This window comes from Natator depressus, chromosome 1 (assembly GCF_965152275.1).
Source record: "Natator depressus isolate rNatDep1 chromosome 1, rNatDep2.hap1, whole genome shotgun sequence".
In the NCBI taxonomy this organism is placed as follows: domain Eukaryota; kingdom Metazoa; phylum Chordata; order Testudines; family Cheloniidae; genus Natator; species Natator depressus.
The window spans coordinates 246,726,032-246,738,771 of NC_134234.1; the positions used below are offsets into that span (position 1 = coordinate 246,726,032).

Genomic DNA, 12,740 nt, shown 5'->3' on the forward strand with positions numbered 1-12,740 from the left:
TCCAGACCCTTAATCATTTTTGTTGACCTTCTCTGTACTTTTTCCAATTCTAATAAATCTTTTTTGAGATGGGGTGACTAGAACTGCATGCAGTATTCAAAGATGGATTTATAGGGTGGCATTATGATATTTTTCTGTCTTATTATGTATCCCAGGGATCGGCAACCTTTGGCACGCGGCCCATCAGGGAAATCCGCTGGCGGGCCGGGACGGTTTGTTTACCTGCAGTATCCGCAGGTTCGTCCGATCGCAGTTCCCACTGGCCGCAGTTCGCCGTTCCAGACCAACGGGGGCTGCAGGAAACAGCGTGGGCCGAGGGATACGCTGGCTGCTGCTTTCCGCAGCCCCTATTGGCCTGGAATGGTGAACCGTGGCTAGTGGGAGCTGCGATCGGCCGAACCTGCAGACGCTGCAGGTAAACAAACCATCCCAGACCTCCAGCAGATTTCCCTGATAGGCCGCGTGCCAAAGGTTGCTGATCCCTGATCTCTCTCTTTCCTAATGGTTCCTTACATTCTGTTAGCTTTTTTGACTGTCTTTGCACCAGAGAACTATCGCTGGTGACTCCACGATCTCTTTCTTGAGTGGAAACATCTAATTTAGACCCCATCACTTTGTCTGTATAGTTGGGATTATGTTTTCCAATGTGTATTACTTTTCATTTATCAACACTGAATTTCATCAGCCATTTTGTTGCCCAGTCACCCAGTTTTGTGAGATCCCTTTGTAACTCTTTGCAGTCGCTTTGGACTTACCTGTCTTGAGTAATTTCATATTGTATGCAAACTTTGCCACCTCACTGTTTCCCCTTTTTTCCAAGATCATTTATGTATACGTTGAACAGAACTGGTCCCAGTAAAGATCCTTGGGGGACCCTGCTATTTGCTGCTCTCCACTACAAAAACTGACTGTTTATTCCTACTCTTTGTTTCCCATCTTTTAACTAGTTACTGATTTATGAGAGGACCTTCCCTCTTATTCCATGACTACTTAGTTTCCTTAAGAGCTTTTGATAAGGGACTTTGTTAAATGCATTCTGAATGTCCAAGTACAACATATCCACTGGATCACCCTTGTCCACATTTGTTGATACTTTAAAATAATTCTAATAGATTGGTGAGGCATGATTTCCCTTTGCAAAAGCCATGTTGACTCTTCCTTAACATATTGTTTTCATCTATATAGCTAATAATTCTGTTCTTTGCTATAGTTTCAATCAATTTGTCTGATACTGAAATTAGGTTTACTGGTCTGTAATTGCCATGATGGCTTCTGAAGCATTTTTAAAAAATCAGCATTACATTAACTATCCTCCAAGCATCTGGTACAGAGGCTGATTTAAACCACCAGTTACATACCTCAGTTAGTAATTCTAAAATTTCATATTTGAGTTCCTTCAGAACTCTTGGGTGAATACCATCTAGTACAGGTGACTTACTACTATTTAATCTATCAATTTGTTCCAAAACCTCCTCTACTGACACTTCAATCTGGGACAGTTCCTTAGATCTGACACCTAAACAGAATGGCTCAGGTGTGGGAATCTCCCTCATATCTTCTGCAGTGAAGACTGATGAAAAGAATTCATTTAGCTTCCCCACAATGGCCCTTCCTTGAGTACTCCATTAGCACTTTGATGGTCCAGTAGCTCCACTGGATTTTTTGGCAGGCTTCCTGCTTCTGATGTACTTAAAAATGTTTTTTGCTGGTAGTTTTCATGTCTTCTGTTAGCTGCTCTTCAAATTCTTTCTTGGCTTGCCTACTTATACTTTTATACTAGACTTGCCAGAGTTTATGCTCCTTACTATTTTCCTCAGTAGGATTTGATTTCCAAATTTTAAAGGATGTCCTTTTGTCTCTAAGCACCTCTTCTACTCTGTTGTTTAGCCAGGGGGGCATTTTTTTGGTCCTCTTGCTGTACTTTTTATTTGGGGGGTTACATTTAGTTTGAGCCTCTATCATGGTGTTTTTAAAAGTTTCCATGCAGCTTGCAGGCATTTCACTCTTATGACAGTTCCTTTTCATTTCTGTTTAACTAATTTCCTCATTTTCCTCATTCTGTGCCTTTGTTCTACCTCCCACTCTTCGTCTTCTCTATTTAGATTTTTAGTAAATATGTATTTTATGGTAGCATACAAATGCCTTATTAGGGATTGGTGCTCCATTTTGCTGGGTGCTGTTGTAAGATGTTCAGGGCAGGGGAATGTCCCTTATTATGCATTTGTACCTTGCACAGTACAAAAGGACCCTGATTTCAGTTGGGGCCTCTAGGTGCTACTTGAATAAATAAATAGTTTATATATCATAAGTCTCTTCCATTTGATCAGCCCATGATGTCAGCCTCCTCTGCCCACTAGTTAAATTTTCAAACAAGCACCTTTGTGCTTTCTCCCATGTTGCCCCTCACACTTATAGGAGCTCCCCGTAAACATCAACAAAACTACTTTATTATCCTCCTTCAAAACCCTCCTCTGCCATGATGCCTACAAAAAAACCCTTGACAACAGTCAGGCTCGTGGCGTGCTGAGACCACAGGCCTATCATGTTGACCAACACTGGTTTATTGTTCTCTTCTAGCTTCCCACCTGTCTGTATCCATTTGCTATCTCTTGTTTTATGCATAGATTGTAAACTCTTTGGGGCCCAAACCATCTTTTTGTTGTGTCTGTACAGTACCTAGTACAATAGGGTCCTAGTCCATGACTCAGTATTTCAGTAAATACAAATAACAAATATGAATATTCACCATACTGTTTTGTACAGCATTATATTGAATCAGATTCTGTTTTATTCTGTACATTCCCACAAAACCAAATAACTGAAGGAATGATCCATAAAATATAAATCCGTAATATGTTCGTCTTTCCCTCCCGCAGGGAGAAAATGTTTTAAACGTCTCACTGGCAGCTGCACATCAACATATTATGAAGTGACTCCACAGCTGAGCCTACATGGAGATTGCACTTAAAGCAGGGGGGGAAAATGCCCACATTTCAAATTTGGCATAATGATTTTTTAAGTAAAATATTTACTAACTTATCCAGAGGAAACATTTAAAAAAGCTTCTTTTTGAAAATTTACCATGTTTTCCTTTGAGTCCTGCTAAAACCCCCAGACACCACAGAGCTCTCAAACTCCAAGCTACTCTCTCTCTTTTCACACACTTACACATTCTGATAATATCTCTGACACAGGCCACTTTTGAAATTTTAAAATGAAACACACGAACTCATCTCTCTCATTTAGAATAATCTAATTGATCTGAGCCAAGATTAGCTGACAGACGTGACAAGTTCCTTCAACTGCTTCTGTTTTCTGGGATGCTGCTAGCCTCGGTCCCTGACTCACTAGCTCTACTCCTTACAAAGCCCATGGGGAGGCAGGGAATATGGGGGATGGGCTCTGGAGAAGCCCATGTGTGGCAGCAAGGGTGTCAGGAGGCCAGAAGAGTGAATGAAGCTCTGGGGTGCATGAGGGATTGAGTGGAGAGGTGTGGAGATTTATAGGGGTGAGTTGGGGTGCAGCGATCTGACACTGAGCAGGGAGACTTAGGTGGGAAGGAAAAGGGGATGTCCATCCTCTGCTTTCTGGCACACCATGCTGCGGAGAACCAGAGGAGTCAAGTGCTTCTCTGCAGAGGCAATGATATACCAGGGGTTCCCCACAGTTCTGCCAGTGCAATGCACTAGGGAGTCCAGGCAGCAGCAGATGAAGAGCCCTTCAAGTGCCGACAAGTCAGTGCAGAGGCAGTGTGCTGCTTAGACCCCCAAAGCACCATCTGTATGCCCCTCATTCTTCCCAGCAAGCCTCTCCACCCAAAATATTCTCTCCATACGCACCCCACACGCACCCCTCACTCCCTCTCCACATCCTCACCCACCATCACTCTTGGTTTCCCCCTGTCGTAATGCAGCAGCACTGCGGGCAGCCAAGGTGGGATCAGCAACCATGCTGGGGGACACAGCAAGGGACAAATGGCTGTGTGTGTTGGGGGCATCTGGGTTGCAAACAGGGATGGTGAAGAAGGGGTGGGAGTGAGCAGAGATGTGAAGGGGAGAGGAGGAAGAACTGGTGAAAAGTGCAGCAGAGAGGAGCTCTGTTCTGCTGAGCCACTTGTGGTTCATCATACCATGGCTCCTCGTCTCTGCTTCATTTCTTCCCATCAGGCCCCACCAAGCTCTGGCCCATTTGTCCCACATTTCCCTCTCACAGTCCAAATTTCTGTATGCCCCCACAGCCCAATCAACTGTCATGCCCGGCTACACCCCTGCACACCACTCAGTACTCTCCCGGCAATGCCACACTCCTTTCTCTCACAGACTTCCTCGATTGCCCCCCCCCCCCCCGCACTCTTCCTAGGCACCCACTTACAGTAATGATACAATCCTACGCCCCACGTCCTCACACAGCCCCGCTCCTCCATATGCATCTCCTACCCATCATCTTCATCCATCACACACCCTGCTAATTCTCAACCACATTCAGCTTTTAAATACTGATATGCATCAACACTGATAAATGTGGTAAGGGAGTAGGGTAGCATCAGCCCAGGGACTTGGGTGTGGAAGCACGGTGAGGAGTGAGGCTGTAGAAGTTATGGATGCCAAAATTGCAAACACTTGATATAGGTGGTTTCATAAAGCACCAGTGATTTTCATTCAATCAGCACATTTGTGAGCGAGGAAGCCACCCGTCTTCCACAAACTAATATCCAGTCTCTTCTGCAAAGCTGCAACGTATCTCAGTGTCCTGCTTTGGTGAGAACGATTCCGACAGCAGCTCTAGTGAAGTTTAGTTATGTGACATACACATATTCAGGAGAATATCAGAGTACCGTATTCCTTCCTCAGTATGCTGCACAAGACAGAGAGAACTGGGCTGGTAGGAGACCTTCCTCATCACAATACTCAAGATAATTAATAGCTCTATGAGAGAGGAAGATGGATGGCTTCAGTCATCACAAATGCCACAGCACTAATATCTCTAACTCACTGTCTCAGCTACACACCCTTTCTCCCCATAGGCCTGATTCTCTCTGGCTCTGGCAATGCAATGAGTAGTGGATGAATGATGATGTCATTCAGCCCTTGCTGACGGTCAGGAAATTCTAAGTGAAGGGTGATATGTTGTTCTCAACTTGCTGAGCTGTGCACCTTTTTGCCTGACATCAGTTTGAGGAGAGTGTTGGACATTTAGCAGATAGGTAACACAGTGATGGGCACAGAAAAGAGTGTCGTCTTTGAGTTTTGCAGCTTTTGTTGATTTGTGGGAATTTTAGTCTGACTTACATATAATAATTGCAACTAGTATCACTAATAGGATTTCTTAATCACCCATTTCCCTACTAACCACAAGCAATTACAAAATTCAATGCATTAAAAGCAATACACTTAACATTACCCCATAATAGGTAATGCTCCGATTCTGCCCAACCTACACCCTGCCCAAGATATCCCATTTAACTGAAAATGCTGCAATTAAAAGCCAAAAAAAAAAAAAAAAAAGCAGCCTTGCAATGGCGCCTATAAAGTAGCTAGACATAAGCTCTGATGAACTGCTAGAAAAAGCAAGTTCCAAAGTCGAGGATCCTTCACTGAAAATGCTTTGCAGTTTACAATACCACTTTGCATTTAATTAACCGTAATCTAGCCAACGCTACTTCTCTTCAGCTGAACTAACCTCCCTCTGTGTCGAACATTCTTTGAAGGCTTTGAAGCGGTCTTTGATTTGGGGCTTGGCACATCTCCATTTTCAGAAGGGGTAGTGTCCTTAATAGGTCCTGGAAGAGGAGCTGGCTCATGAATGATCAGGATGTCATCTTTGTTGTGCTGGCCCAGATGCTGCTTAGCAAAATCAAACCCCTTCACACTGGGGGCTTGTAGCTGTAATGAAAGAATAAAGACCAAACAAAAAATATTAGAAGACACAGTGTGAAAGCTTAATGTCAGACTGTTGTTCAGAGTTGTAATCAATGATCTTTAGGATGCTGACCAGAAAACAGGTTCCCAGGGTGAGTGGGAAAGCGCTGTAAAAAGAAAAAGAAAAACTATATCTGCAAACATGTTTTCAGATTATATATAAGATACAAAGGCAACAGCTCCAGGGGAGAGAAGGCATTATGTTGCTACCACACAGACAACTAATTCCTTAGATTTAATAATTGCAATAATACCCATCATTTTCATTGGGTTTTCCATCTGAGGATCTCAAAACACTGCACAAACTTTACAAGTGTCTCTCAGTACCTAAGAGATACGGAAGGATTATTGTTCCCATTTTACAGATGAGGAGACTGAGGCATAGAGATACAGAGGACTGTAGAAACTGCCATACCAGATCAGATCCAAGACTATCCTTCCTTACCCATTTGTACAGTATTACTAAATTACAATAGATGACTGTTTTGGCTGGGAAGCGGTGCTCTGAAGGACCAATCCTCACCAGGACCACAAAGCCAAAGTGCAGGTGCAATCGGATCACTGTTACTGATGGGATAGTACTGTGCTTTAAGCAACAGCAATCCCGGTGGGAAAGCAGGAAAGGAGTTACAGGGCCTCAGGAAACCACAAGATTAAAAATTCTTTAACTACCTGTACTAGGCTTCACTCTGGATGCGGGGAAAAAAGTTTGTCAAGTTCTGCTAATCTAAAGACGTTATGGCCCTCACATCATTATTTAGGTAACACTCCTACAGGATTTAATGGGAATTTTATCTGAGTAAGGAGTTCAAAATTGGGCCTTAATAGTCTAAACAACATTTATAAAATAACTAACTTACTTTAATAATATTTGTTTTTGGCTCTTTCAACTTAATCAAATTATGAGAATGAGAAGTTCACCTGCTAATTTTCCAGACCTTGAAATAATCAGAATCTGTTCCATTCTAATTTTGTACACATTTTTTTTTAAAAATTGCTTTTCTTTAGGTCACATTTAATTAAAAAGTCTGGAAGCTGAAAGTAAGAAAAACCTTTGACGATTCCGGTTTGCACAGCAAACACACACATATGATGGCTGCATAACAAACACACCCACCACTCTGTTTGTTCCCAAAATAGGTTTGAAGAGAAACCGAAAGGTGTGTCTGAGTATGCTGACGGGTGCATCTAGTTTTAAATGTTTAAATGAGCCCCCTTTCATTAAGCCTAGCATGTAGTTTCCAACTACAAAATGGCTGATAAAATGCCAAAACAAGTCTGCCTATGGAACATTTTGAGATCGTCAAAATATTTTCCAAAGGTTCTAGAAGAGCATGTTGAAGAAGTGTGCACTGTCTGCTTGATCCAGCAGATGGTGATAGAAGCCCTACTGTTGAAAAGATTCCTTGACAAGGGCATACATAACACATGCCCAATCATGTCTTTTTTGGGTACATTTTGCATAAGAGGAGAAAACTTACTAGTTTACTAGATATTTTGGATTTCCTCAATTTACCCCTTCCACACACACTTCTCCCCTGCAAGGTGAAAGAGGGCAGCATTCAGCATTATGGGCCAGATCCAGAAATGAATAAATCACAGATCTATTGACTTCAACTGAGCTATGTTGATTTATACCAGCTGAGGAACTAGTGCTGTTTCTCCACCTTTATTGACTTCCGTGCCCACAATCCCAGCCATGTATCTGAACCTCTCCCCCACACCACATCCCCCTCTTCTGCACACAATCTTATTGACTTTAAAAATATATATATATAAAAGACCAATGTCTGACATGATCTTCCTCTTTTCCCTTTCTCCTCCACTTCCCCACCCCCTTTCATCATCTTCAACACCCTTTCCTCCAACCCACTCACTTGCTCACTCGACCCCATCTACTCCTGGCAACTATCTGCCCTCCTCCCAATCCCTACTCTCACCCACTCCCTATCACTCCTCCACAACCTCTGACTCTTTTTCTGGTCTGCTCCCCCACGAGCAGAACACCCGCCCTAACCCCAAAACTATGGCTCCATCTTCCTTCTGCCCTTTTTCTTCACATTTATGCAGTGTGCCATTTATAATTGCTAACTCCATTCTTCCTCCTTCATTCCACCAAAAACACACTCACCTGAGGTCTTTTGCAGCCTCTTCCTAAATCTCAGATCTTCTACTCCATCCCCATCCTCCTTGGCTTCAATACTAACAAAAACAGCAGAGACCACACCATCCTTCTTAAACTCTTCTCCTCCCTTGGTTTTCTCAACCCCGTCCTTTTCTAGTTCTCTTCAATCCTTTCTGACCATTCTTTCAGTGTTTCTTTTGGTATTGGGTGGGGTGGTGTGGAGGAGGAGAGAGAATCTTCTCCCTTTACACTCTGGATGATCTTATCCACTCACGTGGCTTCAACTAGCAATGGCCAATTACTTAAAAATTACCAGTGACTTAGGAAATGTCAGAATTAAAGTTGCCCCTGAAGAGTTAATTCAGACCCTTTGTACATATACAATTTTTAATTATATGATCACATACTATTTTCCCCCAGGACCCCTGCCTCATTCAGTACACAGGATGGACTGTTCTCCAAGGATGAATCAGAACTGTGTAGTGCAAGAGGCTGTTATCTGTCTCCTCTGTTGCAGAAGATGGAAGGTGTCTAGTGAATGAGCCAGGAATGCAGAGAAAGGGAGGCTGTTATCTTCCATGTGGATCTGCCACTAAAGGAGAATGAGATATGCACTTTGCCGGTGGTTTCAGAGTCACTTGCTGACAGCAGAGGAATGGTGACTCAGGAATATCTAGTTCCATTCCAGGTTTTGGAGGGGCATGTGGTCTACTGGCCACACACCACTCCGCCCTGTTTCTCCCACGCCTGACCACTCTGGTTCCTCATCAAACATCAGTCCCAATCTTCCTGTTCCCAGTCTCTCCCCGTCTCCCCTCCCTAGGGTTCCCATTTCCAGTCTATTCCCTCTGCTGCCCTCCCAGGTCCATCTTTTATCCCTTCTGCATTCCCAGGCAGCAGGTTTCTCTTCCTCGCTGGCTGGGTGCCAGCAGAGGGAGCACTGAGAGCACAGGAGAGATGGGATATCCCTGGTCTCACTTCTGGTGCCTGACCCCACAGCCCTATCCATTGCAAGGAGAGTTGTGCTCAGCCTCTGCGACCTTGGGATAGAGCATGTTCAGTACAGATGGAATCTTCTGATAATTTTGCCCCCAAACTCGACTAAAAAGCCTAATGTGCAAACTGCAATTTTTCTAAGGTTTACAACTTGGTTGCATTTTTCAAAAGAAAACATATCCCTGGCAGAAATTCCACCCTCCTGCCAAATTTTGAGCCCTTGCTCCAAAGCACAGAGGCTCTAGATCTCCTCAACAAAACAGTTCCGACACGGTTTTAGTAATATGTACAAAACAATGTATTTTTCCTTAATCTCATTCTTTTAAAATAGCAGAACCCTTTTTGCTGAAACTTCCCAAAATGATTCAGCCTGAAACAGACACCAAACATGGGAAATTTCAGCCAAAAGTTTAACAAAGTTATAAGCACTGAAAACAGGAAGTGTCAGGCAACCTTTACTACAGCTGGCTAGGAGCTACTGGCTCTGCCTACTATATATCTGTATCTATCTATACTGTATCTATCTATATCTACTCGCTGCTCAATATTTTTATTAAAAATAGAAAAACTAGTGTATTTTTGGATACAGACACAATACCCATAGACTCCGATTTTGTAAAAAACAAACAAAAACAAAAAAAAACCCCAAACAAACAAACAAACAAACAAACAAAAAAAACCACCTCTACATTTCTATGATCTTCATTCTTTTGACCTCATGATTCTTCTTAAAAATGATACTGGCCAAAATCACATTCTTGGTGACAAGTGTCAAAAGGACATTGCAACACAAGTCCAAATTCAGCAAAGCAAGATGGTCATAACACTGAGATGCAGTGGAATAAATAACATCAGCGTAGTTCAAGATTGAAAAGGCCTTGAGGCCTTCCTGTATTTGTTTTCATGTGCGACAACAGACTACTTTCATCTTTTTTTTTTTTTTTGGTAATAAAAAGTGATAAGCTGTAGCAGGCTTACCTGATTATACCATCTGTGTTCATCTCTGAATAGAGGTAACCAGAATCCCATGGGTAGATCAGTCATTTTATTCCTCACACACCAGTGATGGAAATTGTGGGGGTAGGAATGGAAGAGACCAAACTATTACACCTCTTTGAAGAAAACACATTTGTTCTGGTACATCTGTCTGTCCTGGCACTGAAATAAAACCTTTCAGCTTTATTTTATTGCCTTCTCAGCCTGTGCCTAAGACTGCACAAAATCAGCACTTTGAAAATCTCAGGTTAGGTTCTCTTAGGGGGATGTTTAATTTTACGTTGTAAAAAACTCAATTTTTAAAGCCAAGTTTCTAAATGGTAAAACAAAAAGCAGTTACAAAATTCAGTGAAAACTACTGTCACACCTTCAATAAAGAGAATGAGCTAACCCATTGTTAAGGCAGCTGTTGTTCAGTACAAGGTGATATCTATTGAAATTGAGAGTCAAGATGTTTAAAAAACTGGTGCCTCAGGTTAGCCTCTGAAGTCTATATTTAGACACCAAATTCAATGGGAGCTCTTAGGTGACTGACACTTTTGAAAAATTAGACCATTTATTCAGGTGCCTAAATATGGATTTAAAGAGACTAGCATGAGGATTCCATTTTTGAAAATCTTGGCTGAGACATTCAAGAATGTTCATCCAATCAAGGGGGAGAAGACTGTCTGAAAATCATTTGACGCTTCTAACGTAGACCATGTGTTTGCCAATATACTGTTTTCCTAGGTAAAGGCACAACATGAATGAGACCAATTTGTTTTCCAATAATAATGTTTGGACACACATCTGTGAATGGTTAGAATGGAAAACAATATGGAGGAAATTGGTTTTCTCTAAAATAACGTACTCATTTCATAAAGCATCAATCACACATCTCCTACACTTACAGCTACTACTGAAAAAAGAAAAGGAGTACTTGTGGCACCTTAGAGACTAACCAATTTATTTGAGCATGAGCTGTAGCTCACGAAAGCTCATGCTCAAATAAATTGGTTAGTCTCTAAGGTGCCACAAGTACTCCTTTTCTTTTTGCGAATACAGACTAACACGGCTGTTACTCTGAAACCAGCTATTACTGATGTACTAGTCTACATATTACATTTGAGACATTGTTTTTTCTATTTATTTTTATATGAACAGTATTGCCTTGTTCTTTGAAGAGACATATGCACTGAAGAGAGGTTGCCAAAACATATTGCTAATGAAACAAAGGAACTAAATTTGATCCCAAGAATAATATTTCAGATCTGGCAGCTAATCTGTGAACAGCACTGGAAACCCTGTAAAAATGTCTTGCTGAATTATGATATAACTAAAATACTAGTGCACACAGTTCTGGAAAACCAACAGAACAAAACAGTGAACATTTACTTTAAAAAAAATTCACAGTAAAGATATTTTGATATCTACTCATTTAAATCTAGGGAGGAAAAAAAAGCCAATAAACATAGCACTAGCAGACGCTGAAGATCTATTTCAGTGGTCTGACAGCTAAAAGTTATACAACGGTCACAGACTTCCACAATTTCAGACTTACAGCATTAAGCTGTTCTATGTATTCCGAGGATAACACAGCACGGTCAAGTGTGAATTCATTGTATTACTCTCAGAATGCACCAGTAATGCAAACTATTTCTAGCAACTGCTGTGCATACAAAGGTGTACATTTAATTGCACCTTATTTGGTTTTACCATTTCTCTATCCAATTATCCAAGTTATTTCTAAAATTACATTTTTTCCAAGTGACCTATTAGCCCATCCTCTCAGCACAGTATTAAGAGACATTTGGAAACATTTACCACTAACTAAAGTTTTGGAACTCCCAAGACACATATTACATTTTAGCATTTAATTCCACTGTGTTTGTATCAGAGTAGCAGCCGTGTTAGTCTGTATTCGCAAAAAGAAAAGGAGGACTTGTGGTACCTTAGAGACTAACAAATTTATTTGAGCATAAGCTTTCGTGAGCTACAGCTCACTTCATCGGATGCATGCAGTGGAAAATAAGGTGGGGAGATTTTATATACACAGAGAACATGAAACAATGGGTGTTACCATACACACTGTAACCAGAGTGATCAGGTAAGGTGAGCTATTACCAGCAGGAGAGAAAAAAAAAACAACCCTTTTGTAGTGATAATCAAGGTGGGCCATTTCCAGCAGTTGACAAGAACGTGTGAGAAACAGTGTGTGTGTGTGGGCGGGAAATAAACGGGGAAATAGTTTTACTTTGTGTAAAGTTCCCCAGTGCACTTTGACTTAATAGGTGTCCCTGCTTGAAAAAGTACTCTTTGCAGATATGTACAGACACAGTCAGATTCCTGGCAAAGCAGGGGGCATCAGGAATACTCGTCCAGCTGTAGGTGCTGGAACTAGGGGTGCTCGGGGTGTTGCCGCACCCCTTGGCTTGAAACGGGTTCCATCATATCCAGGGTTTACAGTTTGCTTCAATGGCTCTCAGCCACCCCACTATACAAATTGTTCAAGTGCCCCTGGTCCCAGCTATCAGCCCCGGTGCACATTAAAGAAGCGCCTCTGCCAGCAGGCAACAGTTCCCCCAGGGGACTGCACATTAGCTGGGAATAGCAGAAACACAGTGTGCTCTGGCCATGTCTCCTTCCCCAACCTGACATATCCCATGTTGGGAACTGCAGGCAGGGTTGTGTATGTTCTATGCCCTCTGGCAAAATCCATATCAAGG

The 12,740-nt window shown here is 42.1% G+C and overlaps 1 protein-coding gene across 5 annotated transcripts in view; it reads right to left on the minus strand.

Moving 5' to 3' along the window:
* Nucleotides 1-12,740, minus strand: part of KIAA1549 (KIAA1549 ortholog) — a 204,651-nt gene that overhangs the window by 34,079 nt on the left and 157,832 nt on the right. For all 5 annotated transcript variants that reach the window (XM_074940410.1, XM_074940403.1, XM_074940388.1 and 2 more), the window contains exon 11: nucleotides 5,680-5,882. In XM_074940410.1, coding sequence (XP_074796511.1) covers nucleotides 5,680-5,882 — 203 coding nt within the window. The remainder of the gene's footprint in view (nucleotides 1-5,679; nucleotides 5,883-12,740) is intronic.